Source organism: Festucalex cinctus, chromosome 11, assembly GCF_051991245.1.
Source record: "Festucalex cinctus isolate MCC-2025b chromosome 11, RoL_Fcin_1.0, whole genome shotgun sequence".
NCBI classification, from domain to species: domain Eukaryota; kingdom Metazoa; phylum Chordata; class Actinopteri; order Syngnathiformes; family Syngnathidae; genus Festucalex; species Festucalex cinctus.
This window is the reverse complement of record NC_135421.1, coordinates 7,331,942-7,349,579: the sequence shown is the minus strand read 5'-3', so window position 1 is coordinate 7,349,579 and position 17,638 is coordinate 7,331,942. Positions and strand designations below refer to the sequence as shown.

At 41.0% G+C, this 17,638-nt stretch overlaps 1 protein-coding gene across 1 annotated transcript in view; it reads left to right on the top strand.

Moving 5' to 3' along the window:
• The window catches only part of parp4 (poly (ADP-ribose) polymerase family, member 4), an 83,741-nt gene that overhangs the window by 62,002 nt on the left and 4,101 nt on the right, over positions 1-17,638 (top strand). The window contains exons 23-33 of the mRNA XM_077536366.1: positions 410-480; positions 5,452-5,639; positions 5,973-6,072; positions 6,189-6,359; positions 9,656-9,736; positions 10,667-10,747; positions 13,024-13,119; positions 13,216-13,362; positions 13,794-13,841; positions 13,988-14,155; positions 15,875-16,908. Coding sequence (XP_077392492.1) covers positions 410-480; positions 5,452-5,639; positions 5,973-6,072; positions 6,189-6,359; positions 9,656-9,736; positions 10,667-10,747; positions 13,024-13,119; positions 13,216-13,362; positions 13,794-13,841; positions 13,988-14,155; positions 15,875-16,908 — 2,185 coding nt within the window. The remainder of the gene's footprint in view (positions 1-409; positions 481-5,451; positions 5,640-5,972; positions 6,073-6,188; positions 6,360-9,655; positions 9,737-10,666; positions 10,748-13,023; positions 13,120-13,215; positions 13,363-13,793; positions 13,842-13,987; positions 14,156-15,874; positions 16,909-17,638) is intronic.

Here is a 17,638-nt window from a genome sequence, read left to right as displayed (position 1 = left end):
TCAGCTGCGGGATTTTGTTGTCCTTTTAAAGTGTGATTTACACAAGTAAAGTTGACCTTTCTAGTCTGTGTCAGTGTTTTTGTCTGTGGATACATATTCAAAACAGTATTTTTAATACATGGCAATGCTATAGTATTATAAGTGGCTGTATTGTTATATGTATATATTTGTATTAGAGGTACAATAATGCTTGTGAACAAGGATATTGTTTATTATATGGTATTCGGATTTCCACAATCATACCATTTCCTGTTTTGTATAAAATAATTGGGGCCTTTAAGACGCGTATGTGCGTATGTGTATTTTTCAGCTATGTTTTCTCCAGTGCTATAATGACATGGCAATGATTTGTGGTAGCCTTTAATGGTGTTTTGTTTTTATACAATTTGTTTTTGTGTTGTATTGTCAGATTACAGACAAGCTTTCCTGACAGCGCAACCACTTGAAACCGCTCGACCAGCTGCTGAGAGCTTCATACAGGTTATACATCCATCCAGCCATTATCTAAACCGCTTATCTTCACGAGGGTCACGGCAGATCACTCCTGACTGTTTATATAAATGTTTTAAGAACATTTAATGAGTATTCGTGAAAATATGATCTGTTAAAAGACATTCACAAAATAAATTAAAAACAGTAAATTTCCTGTTCAGTTTAACATATGATTTACAAGTCTTTTTTTTTTTTTCTGTAGGTCTTATGCCAATGTCAGACTACGCGATTTTTTTGTCTTACACGACAGTTGCGCTGTCACATTACACGACAAATTCGCTCCGTGTCGTGGACCGGGCGTGTAGTCACACTACACGTCTGAACGCGACAAGACACTAGCCAATCATCGTGTGTTGTCTTGCCAAGAGAGACGCGTCGGCCACTGTTTGTCGGGGAGGTGGGACAAAAAAAAAAAAAAAAAAAGGCAAGGACAGGGAGTGTTTGCGTGACTGGAGCACTCATGGGTCAAGTGTGATGTGAGCGCATTGCTTGCGCTCCCTGCTCCGCAATAGTGTTGAAAATATGATTTAGTAGCCAACACTGTATTTTAATTTATTTAGGCCTACATGCGCCGGGGTAATATAGCCGATTTTGTTAATTAATTTGCGGGATGACATCTTGTTTTATTATTTTATCAAACACTGAAATATTATATTGTTTGAGTATTTTTTACTGCTTCATTTATTCATATTTGACTTGTTTTAGTACGGTGCATTGGATAGTACGCCACTCACTCCGAGGGGGGAAAAAAAACTTTCAAGTGAGAGCGGGTGACAGTTAAGGCGGCGAGGCCTGGCCCGACTATATGAAAATGTGATCGATCCTCACTAAATATCCCTACTCATATGCCCAAATCTCTGAAATTATTAGAACAACAGTCACAATATATTTTGGTCCTCTATTCACGTCGCCGTTGCCTGACGGGTTGCACGGATGCGTGCGCGCTCCATGCAGCCGTAGTGCTGCAGCCGGGCGCTTTTTTTTTTTTTTCCCCCTCGAGATGCACCTGTCTGGCCCCATCCCATGAAAAATCCAGGGGATAAATAAATAAATGCATAAACGAATAAACAAATAAATAAATAAATACATAAATACATAAATAATTTAAAAGAGCTATAAAGTGCTGTTCGGTGTGTGATTGACGTTTCACTCCCTCTCGCTATTGGTCAATGCTATGGAACCAAACGGACGACGACGTAGGTATGTCACATTATGCGTCAAGACGAGCAAAAATTCTACTTTCGTCGTGATGGTTGTGAACCGTCCCGGACAACAGGCGACCAGTCGTTGAACGTGTCACACTACACGGGCGACGCTACGTCAAGACAACCCAAAATCGTTTACGACATGCCCCGTTTGTCCGCGACACGTCGGTCGGGCTGAAATCGGGCTGTTTTCGTGTAGTCTGACATCGGCATTAGGCTGATAGGTATGCTTCCCAATTTTCACATATCTAGGTGAAACATACAGTTGTGATCAAAAGTTTACATACACTTGTCAAGAACATAATATCAGGGCTCTTCTGAGCTTCCAGAAAAGAAAAAGTGAGCAAATCTGTTGGGTCAGAAATATACATACAGCAATGCTAATATTTGGTTGCATGTCTCTTGGCCATTTCGATTTCACTTCAATTAGGCACATTGGTAGCCATCCACAAGCTTCTGGTTGAATATTTGTCCACTCCTCTTAACAGAATTGATACAGTTCAGTTAAAGCAGCTATATGGAAGATTTAAAATTTCAAATCTCTACTGCCTGTGGCCGAAAACAAACTGCACGCTCGTACACGCTGCGCGCACTCGTACGTGCACGACCTCAATACTGAAGACTGGGCTCTTCATATCCAATGAAACTATGTTTTCAGAGGTAAGAAGTTTTATAATGTTTTACAAAGCTGGCCACTTCACGGAATGAGACGCTTGATCCCCACTAAACAATTGATGTCCACGGGACGTGCAGATCATATTGCATTAGTCGGTCGAAGTCCAGTCCTGTGCTGTACTCCAAAACGATGTGCAAATTACGTAAATTAATTGGACCTCATTCCGATGTTAATATGCAGTTACATATTGTAGTCACCCCGCTCGACGGACGTCAACCGGATTCTAGTCATTATTAGTGTATGTCGTCCCCAGGCTAGCATCATTGTGCATTAGCCAAAAGGTGGGCTGTCATTTATGGAAATTGACGATTGTGAAAAACATATAGACCCATTCACTACTTAGTGTGATATGGCCGTGAATGTTATCGCCATTCAGTAGTACCGTTCACATTCCGTTAGCATAATGTAGCTACAATAGGCTGTTTTCACGGAGGAAAATAAGGCAACATTTAGCCTGATTGAAACGCCGCGGAATGGAACGTCTGTTCTTCATAAAGTCATTATGTTCTATTACATTCAACTTTGCCGCCCCTTTCACGCTAAATATTGCCATCCACCTCACTTTCACCCCAATAGTTACGACCGAGAAGTGATCGATCTTTAGGTTACTGCTATTTGAAAACAACACATTTTCTTCTAAATGTCAAGATACTCGCTTCTTACCTTTTGGAGTAGAAAGAAAGCCAGCTGTGAATCACTTTTCTAACCCAAGTCCGATCTCAACTCTCTCCACCGCTGAAATGTCAAACCAATGTTCACTCACGTTCTTGACTGGCATCGGTCACTATCAAGTTTAGATTTTTTTTTTTCGTGGCACTTGACATTGTTTTCATTTTTTTTTTTAAGCAGCCTTCCGCGGAGTAACAGCGGGTGTCTGGGGCGAAAATCTGTACTAGTTCCGTCTTCGCGCGACAGGAAACAACTGACGATGACGCGCATGACCTCACATCCTGCAGACAGAGGGCGGTAAATTCGAAGGATTCGGACCAGACGCTTCCGAAATAATATTGGCCAGAGGCTTGTAGGAGTACCCCTTGTGAACAGCTAAGATGTAGATCTACTAATTAGAATATGTTTCAGTCATAAACGGTCAAATAAAAAGGCTATTGTTAAGATATTTTTTTGGGAAATCCTACATAGAGTAGCTTTAAATTTGTTAGCATGCTTACATGGACTTGTTACTTTAGCATTGTCCGCATGTTCTCAATTGGTTTTAAGTCGGGACTTTGGGAAGGCCATTCTAAAACCTTAGCCATTCCATTATCATATTTGATGTGTGGTTGGGTCATTGTACTGTTGGGACACCCAACTGTGCCCAAGACCCAACCTTTGAACTGATGATTTTTTGGGGGGTGAAGGAAGTTAATCCTCCTTCATTATCCCATTTACTCTGTGTAAACTAAGCATCAGTTCTATTGGCAGCAAAACAGCCCCACGGCATGATACTACCACTGCTGTGCTTGACGGGTTAAGGCCTCACCTTTTCTCCTCCAAAGTTATTGTAGTGAAGCGGTTTAATTTTTGTTTAGTCTGACCACAGAACTTTCTTCCAGAACTCCTTATCTTTGTCCATATGATCAGTAGCAAACTTCACTTGAGCCTTAAAGTGCCACTTTTGGAGCAAGATCTCCCTTCTTGCACGGCAGCCTCCCAGTCCATGGTGATGCAAAAACGTGCTTGTGGACACTGACACCTGTATTCCAGCAGCTTCTAATTCCTGGCAGATCTGCTTTTTGGTGGTTCTCGGTCAATTCTTCTCCATCCTGACCAATTTTTTCTCATCAGCAGGTGATAGCTTGCATTTCCTTCCTGATCATGACAGTGATAAACAGTGCCATGCACTTTATACTTGCAAACAATTGCTTGCAGTTTTGGTCTTGGGACCTGCAGATGCTTTGAAATTGTTCCAAGAAACTTTCCTGACTTGTTCAAGTCAATGATTTGCGTTTTCAGATCAGTTTTGACACTGCTGAGCTCCTTTGACACTGTCCATTGTTGCAATTGTGGGCATTGGTATCCAATGAGCACTACTTCAATGGCCTCAGAGAAGTCTCAGTCACTCCAAATCACACACAAGAAGTTAAGAGGCAATGGTATGAAGCTCATTTCACTGACAAACTCTCTAAGTCACCAAAATTGCTAATTTATGTTGCTGTATTTATATTTTTAACCCTGCAGATTTGGTCTCTCTTTCTGTTAACCAATTATAATGTCATAAAAGAAACGAATGGATGTTTTGTGTGTCAAAGAAGTATCTGTTCCAATCACTCTATCAGAGAAAAAATATTTTTAGAAATAACTGGTAACTCAGGAGAGCCATGATATAATTTTCTTTACAACTGTATGTAAACTTTTGATTACAACTGTACAATTGGGAATGATTCGTTAAAAATTTGTAAAAGATACTATTGAGTCATTTATTGAAAATTGCACAAAAAATCTGACGTCTGATGTGTGTGCAAAGTTTCATGGGTTTAGCATATAGCGCCAAAATACTTTTGTATGAGGGCTGCTACATATGCATCCAAATTTTGTGGCTCTACGTGAAACGTACAACCGGGAAATGCAAAATTTGATCATCATTCATCATATATTATGTTGAAAACAAGATATATTTTTTCCAGGATGTTGTCACAGGTGTTGGGATGGTAAAGCCCAAGTTTGCAGTCAATTGGGTCTAGGAGAAGGGGGCAAAAGTATGACCCCTTTAAATGTGCAATAATGGGCCAAAATGGGTATTCAACTACTCATAGCTCACTTCCTGTTTATTTTATTTGATGTGGCTACCAGTCTTTTTTTTTTTCTTTTTCTCGGGGTGGTACAGGTGTGACCCAATTTTCGTAGCCGAAGGTCAAATGTAGCAGGAGAGGGCTCTCTCCCGTGTATGGCTATTTTAAATATCAAATTTTTCGCCAGGCGCATTGTGTGTGCAGTTTGGTGAGGTTTTTTTTTTAGATTTGCTGAGAAAAAATATTAAATAAGAATTCCTACAAAAACATAAGTCACTGCTCAGGCTCTAAAAATGTAAAAAAAAAAAAAAAAAAAAAAAATGTGCTCTCTTGCTATCTTTCCTATCAGTCCATCTCACCAGTGGGGGGCAGCACTGAACTTTGGCGGCCCCTGCAGGCTCTCTCCCTGCTACCTCCATCCAAAGGCATCCGCAATCTTTTCCTGCTGTCTGACGGCCACCTTCAGAATGCCGATGTCACTTTGCACCTGATCAGGGACAATGTTGAGCACAGCCGCCTCTTCAGCTGTGGAATCAGGTCAGACAAGGGTCAAGTGGGTCACAGGTTGCATTCAAATCGCAGGATTTGTTTACTACTGGTTTATGGCTAAAATACAGGTAGCACTTTGGATTAGGGCAAAACCGCTTGTTGCTTCTTTAACTAAATCACAATTCCTGATAATGCCAGAACATATTCCAGTTGACTGGACAAAAGGAAGGGTACTGGTGGCCAACCATGATTGAACATGAAAGAAAAACGTTAAAATGTAAATGACACATTGAAAACTGCTACTTTTATAGGAATAAAGATGAAAGAGATTAGAATTGTGGATTGTCTCCAGTGGGTGAGCTATTGTATTTTTCTTTTCAGCTCTACAGCCAATCGGCACATGCTGAGAGCCCTTGCCCAGGCAGGTAGTGGGGCCTATGAATTTTTTGATGCTAAAAACAAGCACAAGTGGGCAGAGAAGGTGAGGAAAATAAATGTGACACATATTTGTCTTTTGATTTGCTTTTAACATTTGGACTGTTTGCAGTTGCTATGGAAACTAACCTAGAACGTGTCGTGTCCTGTCTCGGTCCGCAGGTGGAGTGTCAGGTGAGGCGCATGGCGTCTCCCGGCTGCAGCTCTGTGTCAGTAAAGTGGCAACAGTTCAACCTGTCGGCACCCACTCCTGTGCAGGCCCCCAAGCAGCTCCATGCGCTCTTCAACGACTGCCACACGTTGGTCTATGGCTTTGTGCCACACTGCACACAGGTATGACATTGTTTCGTGATTCAATTCAATTCAATTGAAGATAATGAGAATCAACTTTATTGGCCAAGCTTTTTAAAACGGACAGAACTTTAGTACTCCAGCAGACAAGCTACTTTCTCTTTATACGAGCCCGCTGGCTGCCTATTTGTGGCCCCTTAACTGTTCTGGCTCTCTCTGAGATTAGATGTGATTGGTCATTCTGAGAGTAGTAGTATGGCTGTAAGGCACATTGCAGTGCGCCATTGACGAAGCCAGGCATTGTGCATGTGACGCTGGTGGCGCACGAGGTTGGCTCGAATTGCAAAATGTGTTTTGGTTTGGTCAGCACATGTCTACCGGGACTTGACTCCATGCCAATAATCCACACACAGCCTGTTACTGGGTCACTGAGTTCACTGCTGCAATTTTTCACTTTCACTGACACTTTGCCAGCTTTAAAAGCCTGTATTATCTGAAAATGGAGTGTTTGCTGCCATAAAAAAAAAGCACAGTTATCATCAATTCAAAGTGGAGTGAAAGATTTTTGCATTTCATTCTCCCTCCCTCCTAGGACACTATAAAGGTTGATCTCCAATTTTGCAACAGCATTATGAGAAGAAACATCAGGACTTTGAAGAGAAATTTGAAAAATATGACATAAACAAAAATGCACACAAATCATCATATCAAGCTGCAACCATAATTGTGACAAAGTCAAAAAAGGGAGTTTGTTTGGCACACCACGAAGAAAATAACATTTTATTTTAGTTTGTATTTTTGTCTGAGCTCTTCACATTATCAATCTGGTACTTCACTGGGCAGACCCGTTCGGGAAAGGCGGGACTTGCTGGACAATACTTCAAGCTGATTGGACGATCGGGCATCTTAGCACGATTGTTTTGACCAAGTAAGGTAGGGGATGAAAATGATGTACAAGATGTAGGGCCCCTTTCTTGAGCAAGGTCTGGAGGTGCGTCCCTGGTGGCTGGGCTTGCACACACAGCTATCCAAAAAAAAAAAAAAAAGTACAGACTCCGATACCAATCCCTACCAATGACTGTGGTGTCATCTGCAAACTTCACAGCTTTGACAGCTGCATGCATAGAGGTGCAATCGTTCGTCTTAGAGAAATGACACCAACAAACAGGTTCATCATCGCAGAGAAGAAGTGTAGCCCCACGTTTACTGCATCATCCGTCATCTATTTGCTTGGTGCGAGTCCTGTTACACTCTTCAGATGGTCCAAAACGAGGCATTCAAAAGACTTTCAGACCACATATGAAAGAGTGACAGGCCTGGAGTCTTTCAATTCCAAAATTGGAGGTTTCTTGGGAATTTTGATAAGAGCAGTTTCAGAAGAAGAAGATCTGAGTGAAGACTTGAGCCAGCTGATCAGTGCAGACTTTCAGGTAGTAGGGAGAGACACCAGGCCAGGCCAGGAGTCTTCTTTATGTCTTTCACCCTGCACTCTGTTCATGAATGGTTAAAGCCAGCAGGGAGCGTCAGAGATCCCATGGTGGCTGTCAGAAGTGTGATGAAGGTCATTGGAGGTGGGAATTGGTAGGTAGGTGTGTTGTGTCAAAAGGTCCTTTTAAAATCTTCAGTGGAACATATTTAGGTAATCATCAAGGCCATTGTCATGCTCCACTTGAATCGTTTGTAGTTGATGATGGCGTCACAGAACACGCCACACTGATGCAGAGTTGTTTGCAGGAAACTTATATTTCTCAGTTTTTCTGCAAAGCTTCTCTTGGAAATAATCATTTCCGTCGTGTTCCGTGTTTCTGAACAGCTTTGAAGTTGTTCCAAGAAACTTTCCTCACTTGTTCAAGTCAATAATTTGCATTTTCAGATCAGTTTTGACACTGCTGAGCTCCTTTGACACAGTCCATTGTTGCAATTGTGGGCATTGGTATTCAATGAGCACTACTTCAATGGCCTCAGAGAAGTCTCAGTCACTCTAAATTACACACAAGAAGTTAAGAGGCAATGGTATGAAGCTCATTTCACTGACAAACTCTCTAAGTCACCAAAATTGCTAATTTATGTTGCTGTATTTATATTTTTAACCCTGCAGATTTGGTCTCTCTTTCTGTTAACCAATAATAATGTCATAAAAGAACCGAATGGATGTTTTGTGTGTCAAAGAAGTATCTGTTCCAATCACTCTATCAGAGAAAAATTAGAGTTCTAGAAATAACTGGTAACTCATGAGAGCCATGATATAATTTTTTTTGCAAGTGTATGTAAACTTTTGATCACTACTGTACAATTGGGAATGATTCGTTAAAAATTTGTAAAATACACTATTTAGCCATTTATTGTACAGAACTGTACTGAATTTTTTCCTCCACTATACAAATAAAGATGACTTGACTTCTGTAAGTGTCCTGAGCCTGGTGATTAGTGAAGTGTGGCAGTAAAGCACGGCCAGTGGAGTTTTCCAAGACAATTCAGTCAGGCCTCGAAATCCAGATTTGCTTCATTGGTCCACATTATCACAGTTTTTACTCCAGGCTTTGTAGATTTGTGTTTTTGCTGGTATGTTGGTGTGAAATGGATTCAACTGTAATCAGATGAGCCCAAAGTCTTTTAATGTGCTTTCGCAGTGGTCGCCCTGGTGGACAGTCAATGTTCTACTTATATGAAGTTTATGGTTGGGGTTTGTTGACGTTGCCAAGAATGATAAAGACCGTGTCTGGGTGATTTTGCTTTCATCCAATTCAGTCGAAGTTTGTGAGTCTTCCACATTACCCTGAGGTGGAATGAAAACCAGAAAGGATAAAGGAGAAAAACTCACATGATGAGTAGAACTGCTTTTAGTTCATAATTAGCGCCACTGTATCTGGACTGCATTGTTTGTTGTAACAGCGATCCATAAACCAAAGTTTGTTTACGTCGAAGCATATTTCACCACCTTTTGTTTTCCCTGAAAGCTCGGTCCCCATTAATGAACTTGGAAGCTGGCAGTTCTGGCGTCTGGTCAGAGATTCATTCACTAAGCCAAGTCAGCTCGTTTGTCCATTTTGTTGGGCACAGAGCATATATTTGCCAGGTCAATCTATGGAAGCAGTGTTCGATATCACCGCTGGCCAGGTTTGACCAATACGCCAATGTGCTTCTCTCGGCATCGTGTGAGTCTCTGCCAGTTACCAGGCATTTGTTTCCTCTTTGCCATCACCAAAAAAAAAAAAAAAAAAACACATTCAAAGAGAAAGTAACAACGTAAGTTTAAATGCTCATTTAGCTGAGGTAGTACGATATTTCGGAAGTCAATTTGGTTTAATTACTGATCTGAGTTTGTTTGCCTGTTGTAGGCCACCCTGCTCGGAAACCTGAGCGGCCAGGAGCTAAGAACCATGGTGTCCACCAGTGAGCTACAGAAGACGAGGGGCACGGTAAGAGGATACGACCCTCTGTAACTGTAAAGCAGGAGTGTCCAAACTTCGGCCCGAGGGACATTTGCGGCCCGCCGTCCATTTTTAGTGGCCCGCGACATATGCTAAAAATGGCATTTTACTCAGTTCAAATAAAATAAACAAAACAAAAATGTTTGGAGATGGTCAAAGTAAGAAGGGAAGGTGTCGAAAAACAAAGGTGCTATTAAAGGTTATTTTAGTTAACTAAAACTAACGAAAAAACTAAAATTCAAAAAACAATTTCGTTAACGAAATAAAACAAAAACGAAGATGCTTTTTTAAAAAAAAAACTCACTGAAACTACATTTTATGTTTACAAAACTAACTAAAACTAACTATAATTATAGCATGTCCTTCGTTTTAGTCTTTGGTAATTAATTTAATGCATGAGCCTTTGGGGATGATTTGAAACGTGATTTTTAGTAGATTTATTTTGATATAAACTGGAATAATGACGTCGCGGTGTTTTTTAAATGTCGCGCACGAGTAATACACATTAAAAAAAAAAAAAAAACTAATACTGAAACTAACTAAACTAAAACGAAGCATTTATTAAAGAACTAAAACTAATAAAAACTAACAGAACCATCCTGAAAAATAAAACTAAATTTAACTCAAAACAAAATAAAAACTAAAATAAAAAATTCCAAAACTATAATAACTTGACTGCCATATTACAAATTTGTTTATATACTGTAGCATTTTTCTAAATGTGCAAAAGCACAAATAAATTATTTGTACAATTTTTAGGACTAAATACAATTTCTCTTCATAACATTGTGTGGCCCTTGCGTCCTTCTGATTTTCTGTATGTGGCCCTCACATGAAAAAGTTTGGACACCCCTGCTGTAAAGTAACACAGATTGTTGTTTTCATAATGGTGATGTGGTTGGTAAATGTGCTATGCAGTTTCTTCACAAGCTGACAGCGAGAGCGCTCATCAGAGACTACGAAGACGGAAGCTTGGATTCCAACGAAGCTGAGCATGAGGTATCATACAAATCTACAAACTGTTGTACAAACTCTTGTAGTCCCTGATAAACATTCCAAACTCTACGTACCTTTCAGCATTTATGGTGCCTTCACAAATGTGCAAGTTACGCATGCCATGGGCATCATAGATGCAGGCTTTTGATCTGTGTGCTAAGAATCCAAATTCTTATGCCAAAACAGTTGGAAATGTGGACTCATTAAACCACATCACACTTTTCTCCTTCGTGTCAATGATTGTTTTAAAGTGCTTTATAAATAAAGTTGAGTTGAGTATCGTTTAGACCAGGAGTGTCAAACTCATGTTAGCTCAGGGGCCGCATGGAGGAAAATATATTACCAAGTGGGCCGCATCGGTAAAATGACGGTATATAACTTAAAAACGATTGCTGTCAATTATACATAGATTTTCGCTATTTGTGTGCCAGCCCCCACAGGGGGTGAGAAGTTCGGTCATCCGGGAGAGACTCAGAGTCGAGCCGCTGCTCCTCCGCGTTGAGAGGAGCCAGCTGAGGTGGCTCGGGCATCTGGTTCGGATGCCTCCTGGACGCCTCCCTGGGGAGGTGTTCCGGGCATGTCCCACCGGTGGGAGGCCCCGGGGACGACCAGGACACGCTGGAGAGACTATGTCTCTCGGCTGGCCTGGGAACACCTTGGGATCCCACCGGAGGAGCTGGTTGAAGTGGCTGGGGAGAGGGAAGTCTGGGTTTCCCTCCTGAAGCTGCTGCCCCCGCGACCCGACCCCGGATAAGCGGAAGAGGATGGATGGATGGATGGTGTGCCAGCCCTAAATTACGGAGCTCAACTGTAATCATATTGTTCCAAAAAAATAATACAAATGCAAATAGAACGCGGCAACACCAACGCCTGGATGTGTTAAATCGACCAGTTTTGCATATATTATCGTCCCCAGAATGCATTGCGTGACACAGTTAATGACCTCATAAGGATGCTAATCCTTGTCATATCTAATTGAATTTGTGTCATATTTAACACGTTTGTTGGTCTATGATAAAGAAATAAAATAAATTAATAATAATAATAATTCTTATTATAATTATAATAAGAATTAAACAAACCGTAACTTTAAGTTGTGTGTAAAATAATGACATCCAGGACGATTCCCCCATACAAGTTGCATTGCTCATCTGAGGACTGCTTGTGAAGTTACAAATTTTATATATTTTGATTGTGGCCGACTGAGTAATACGTCCGACATTACAAAATATTGTTTTGTTTTTTGTTTGTTTTTTTAACTTTACAAAATCATCTCGAGGGCCGGATTAAACCCCTTTGCGGGCCTGATCCGGCCCACGGGCCTTATGGTTGACACCCCTGATTTAGACCATGGTGCCATTTTTTAATGCAGTGTCGTCTGAGGGATCGATTGTGAGGGATTTTCAATGTTTGTTTTCGACATTGCACTTAACATGCAGAGATTTCTCCAGAGTCTCTGAATCTTTTGATGACATTATGGACCATAGATGATGAAACCCTAAATTCCTTGCATTTGTATGTTGTTAAACATTCTTAAACTGTTGCACAATTTGTTCACGCAGTTGTTCACAAAATGGCCTCGCCTCTCTTTGCTTGTGAACAATTGAGCCTTTCGTTGATGTTTTATACCCAATCATGACACTCAAACATGGAGTGTTCCAAACAGGTGTTTTTTAAGCAGTCATCAACTTTTCCAGTCGTTTGTTGTTTTTGTTGTTTCAAACATTTCAGGGATCAAATAAAAAATGAGAACATATTTTTTTAGGGGAAAAGGGGGTGTTTAGACATTAAATATCTTTTATTTGTTTTATGTTGTTTATTCAATTAAATCAAAGGATTTTAAAAAAAAAATCATTGTATTCTGTTTTGGTTTACATTTTACAGTGTCCCAACCTCATTATTCTTTAACGTCATACAATAAAATCATTACGCAATAATCGATGCACACTGTGTTCCATTAAACTTATATCCATTACTAAGCATATTCTGTTTTTGTTCATTTCTCTAAGTAGTGGGCATAATTCAGTACAACATGTCAATAGTTGTTTTGTTTTGTTTGTTGTTGTTGTTGTTGTTGGTGGTGGTGGTGTTTTTTTGTTGTTGTTGTTAAATTACTTAGAATCTGTGTTCCTAAAGGCTACACACAACAGTTAAAAAAATACAAGTTTTAAAAGCATTCAGAAAAAAAATTTTGCATTTCTGTCAAAAAATTAACCTGTTTAAAAAGTAATCCAAATGCTATTTGGACGAAAAAACAAATTGTATCTCTGTGTCCTTAGGGGAAGAAAAGCCAGTTGAAGTCCTTCATCATTGACTTAAGCAAAGAATTCTCCATCCTGTCTCAGTTCACCAGCTTTGTGGCCATTGAAGAAAGGGTTTGTTTTGTTTTTTGTTTTTCCTGTCTTTTTGGCCAGTTCACCTGCCTTTCACCTCTCAAATATGTCAAGAAAAAAGTCTTTTTGACCTTTCAGGAGCCGGGTCAAGCAGAAGACGGATTCACGGACATCCCCAAGTTGTTGGCGGAAGAAGATGTGGACATTCTCTCCTACATCAATTGGACATCTCCTCAGAGCGACATAGAAAAAGAGGATCTAGACAAACTATTTAATTTTTCTGACGTATGTTATCATGTGTGTCACGTCAACTTTGTTGTTGATTTTACCTACACTGTTTTGTCTGTGGCGGCACGGTGGATGACTGGTTAGCACGTCCGCCTCCCAGTTCTGAGGACTCGGGTTCGAGTCCAGGCTCCGGCCTTCCTGGGTGGAGTTTGCATGTTCTCCCCGTGTCCGCGTGGGTCTCCTCCCACATTCCAAAGACATGTATGGCAGATTAATTGGACGCTCTGAATTGTCCCGAGGTGTGCTTGTGAGTGTGGATGGTTGTTTGTCTCTGTGTACCCTGTGATTGGCTGGCAACCAGTCCAGGGTGTCCCCCGCCGACTGCCCAGAGCCAGCTGAGATGGGCGCCAGCACCCCCTGCGACCCTTGTGAGGAATAAGCGGTCAAAAAAATGGATGGATGGATATTTTGTCTGTCTTTTCGTGCAGGTATCTTGTGAACAAAGCTTCAATCTCAGTGGCGAGTGTTGGGGCATGGTTCGTCTCTGCCCTCATTTTCTTCGTTATCATCTGTGTAGTCAAATACTTTTTCATTGTTTTGTTTTGTTTTTCTTGTCACTTAGACTATTCATCCCTCTATCACTTCTCAAATGTCTCAGGACAAATTTTTTTTTGCCTTTCAGGAGATCAGTGAAGAAGAAGATGAGTTCACATTGACCGACAAGTCGTGGTCGGAAGAAGATGTGGAAATTCTCGCCGACAGCAACTTGACATCTCTGATGACTGCCGTAGAAGAAGAGAAGCAGGATACGGACCTTTTGCGCAGCGTGCCTGATGATGAAGTTTGTCTTGTATGTCATATCATCTTTGCTGTGCTTTTTACCTAGCTCTAGACAATTAACCGAAATGTTATCGTCATTTTGATTTTGGCTTCTCTCGAACATGAATTAACATAATGATCGAAGAAAAACAATTCATATGCAGAACACCGCATCACGTTTGCAAGTTCCTTACATTGTGAAAGTAACCTGAATGCACCATGTAGCTTGTAGCAAGACCTGAGAGAATCAATGTGATTCTGCCATAACTAAGAATCCTTTAAGCTGTTTAATGACACCTCAGTTGGAGTTAACTGTAAAAGTAAACGTATGAAAAGAAGGGTTAGCCTAGCGCTAATTCTAAAGAGCATGGTGGATCCCATTCACAAGAAGTTAACATCAACTTCGGGAGGAATAGTCCTTCAAATAATGAATATTCACGCACAAATGCTGTGGAAACATACCCACAGATAAGATAACACTACTCAATGGCACAAATTTTCTCCAATGTGTGAAAAACTAGTTATTTTAATAGAATTTAATCACAACTTTCTTCTGTTCTCATTGTAAGCGTGTACACCATGGCTGCACGGCACCACACTGCCCCTTAGAGGCCAAAACGCGCAGAAACAACCAGTATTAATTTTGTTTTGCAATTAGTTTTAGTATTTATTTTTATTTATTTATTTATTTTAGTATTTTGTATTAGTTTTAGACTATTTTTATTTTAGTTTTTACTCATTTAACTTCTCACTGTCCTTTTAAGTTACATTTAAAACTACGTTTAAGGATTCACCGAATTTTCTTTTCCTCAATATATATATATATATATATATATATATATATATATATATATATATATATATATACATACATACATACATACATAGTCCAGGCCTTCCTGGCATGTTCTCCCCGTGCCTGCGTGGGTCTTCTCCGGGTACTCCGGTCTCCTCCCACATTCCAAAGACATGCATGGCAGGTTAATTGGGCGCTCCGAATTGTCCCTAGGTGTGCTTGTGAGTGTGGATGGTTGTTCGTCTCTGTATGCCCTGCGGTTGTCTGGCAACCAGTTCAGGGTGTCCCCCGCCTACTGCCTAAAGCCAGCTGAGATAGGCTCCAGCACCCCCCGCGACCCTTGTGAGGAATAAGCAGTCAAAAAAATGGATGGATGGATGGATATATACACACATATATATATTAGGGGGGTGGTCATATTAACACAAATTTCCACAGGACATACCACAAAGTACAATCCCTGACGTACCAGGATAGCCCACTAAGTCCCCAGACTTGTGAAAATAACATAAGATAAAATATATATATAATAGACAGGGCAATGTTATGGTTAAGTTTGAAAATGAAGAATGAAAATGCAAGAGGCTTGAATTTCATATGATATATGGTTATGGTATACTTGACAAAAAGAATAATGTTCAAGAATAAAGTGTTCAACGTGAAGGGATGAATGGGCGTAAGGCTATGATCATAGTTTTCAGTAGTTGAGTTTTAATAGTTGAAAAAAATATAAAGTTTTAAAATCAATGATTAATTGTGATTTCATCCAGCCGTATTGTTACCAACAGTATGGTCATCATATAGTCTAATCAGCTTGTTTCTGTTGTTTTGTGCAGTTTCTAAATTATGGAGAACATTCCTCTGAAACGGCCCAGTATTCAATTCATCCATGGCTCATCTCTCTACCCTCAAAGTTTCATTGTTTTTTTGTTTTTTTTGTTTTGTTTTTCATAGGGTTACAGTCAAGAGTCACCAAGTACATGGAGAAAGCGCCGGACTCTTAGAAGGGATCTGTTGTGCATGAGCTCCACCTCAGGACAGCCCTTATTGGAGCTTAGTGCACAACTTGGAGATACGGACATTAAAGTTTCCCATTCTCTTGGTTTTGGATGTGGGTTTTCAGCCTCACTTCTTAAAACTCTTGATGCTCCTCCACCTCCACCTGAGGATCGTCTTTCATTTGCCGCCCATTCACTTCCATCTTTTTCTCTTCCACTGCCACCTCCAATTTGTGGGCCATCATTTGTTCCTCATCCACCTACATTTGGTGGCCGTCCACAATCTCTTCCTCTTCCACCACCGCCTCCACCTGTATCATTCGATGCTCCTCCTCTTCCTCCTCCTCTAGTAGCTGTAAACAGCTCCCAGCCTTTTCGCTTATCAGGCCCTCGGCCTCGCGGAAAGGTCAGAATTGAGCTTGGTTCAGCTGGATTGGGACAGATGAGCAATAAAGTTTCCCCTTCTAATGTTTGGGGCGCGTTTTCAGGCTCACATCGTATAACTCCTGGTGATCCACCTGTAGAAGAAGTTCTGAGTACAAGAAGACCTCCGGTTATGTTCGGCTCACCACAGAAGTGTTTACGTAAACGTCGACCCATTGAAGATGAAGAGGCAGAGGAATCGCTTGAGGATGATGAGTGGTCCGTTTTACTTGAATCTTGCAGACAAAGTGCCAGACCAGCACGACTGCCCAAGGTCGGTTTGGCCTTGGCCAAGATGCAGGGCACACTTTTTGGAAGCTCAGCACAATCGCTGAGTCAAGCTGCGTCCAGTGACAACACTTATGGTGGCCCGCCACTCCCAGCGAAACTGACAGCTGGTTCTTTCGGCCACCCAAGTGGAGGTACTTCTGATCTGCTACCCATAAGTCCAGGGATGACATTTGCATCTTGTAAAGAAATGAAGACGAAAACATTTAGACCTCCAAGATACAGAGAGACTTGGGGGGCCCCCAGTGTGTCAGAAGAGACAAGGGAGGGAAAAGAAAGGTAAAAGTTTTTTTGGGATGAATGGTTTTAATCAGTCCTCTCAACTTTAATGAAAAACCTTCAATGAGGGTGTTTGTGTGACAAGAAACCGCTAACGTTAGCCTCTGCTGCTGCTTGTCACCTCCCATTATCCTCTCATTGTTCTCAGACATTCACTAAAAGGCCCGGTCTGCCATTTTCACTCAGGAAAAGGCACTTTTAAATACAGGATTTAAACAAACAACCTCAATTTACAGCTCCGGGCTTCTGTTAATATCTGGTGGTGATTTTGTCCACACGGCTTTTTTTTTTTTTTTTTCACTCACTCATTCACACATGTAAGCTTCTGTGAGTGAGTGAGTGAGTGAGTGAGTGAGTGAAAAAAAAAAATAAGCCCTGCGTGCTGTCAAATTGCCGCGGGAGTGACGTCACACAGCTGACAAATTCGCCCGGCCCCATTTGCGACACACCACCCCCAGCTCTGCGATTAGCTGGAGGGGTTTAAACACTGTCTTTCCACAGAAATGTCCCGCTGTTTACAAAACAAACACAAAATGGCAAATTACAGGCTGCTTTGGAGATGTAGGACAAAATCACCACCAGACATTAACAGAATCCCAGTGCTGTAAATTGAGAAGTAATTTGTTTGTTTAAATCCTGTATTTAAAAAGTGCCTTTTCCTGAGTGAAAAAGGCAGACCGGGCCTTTAAATGCAGGAAAACTACTACTCCGCCCTCAGTGTTTCCCCCAG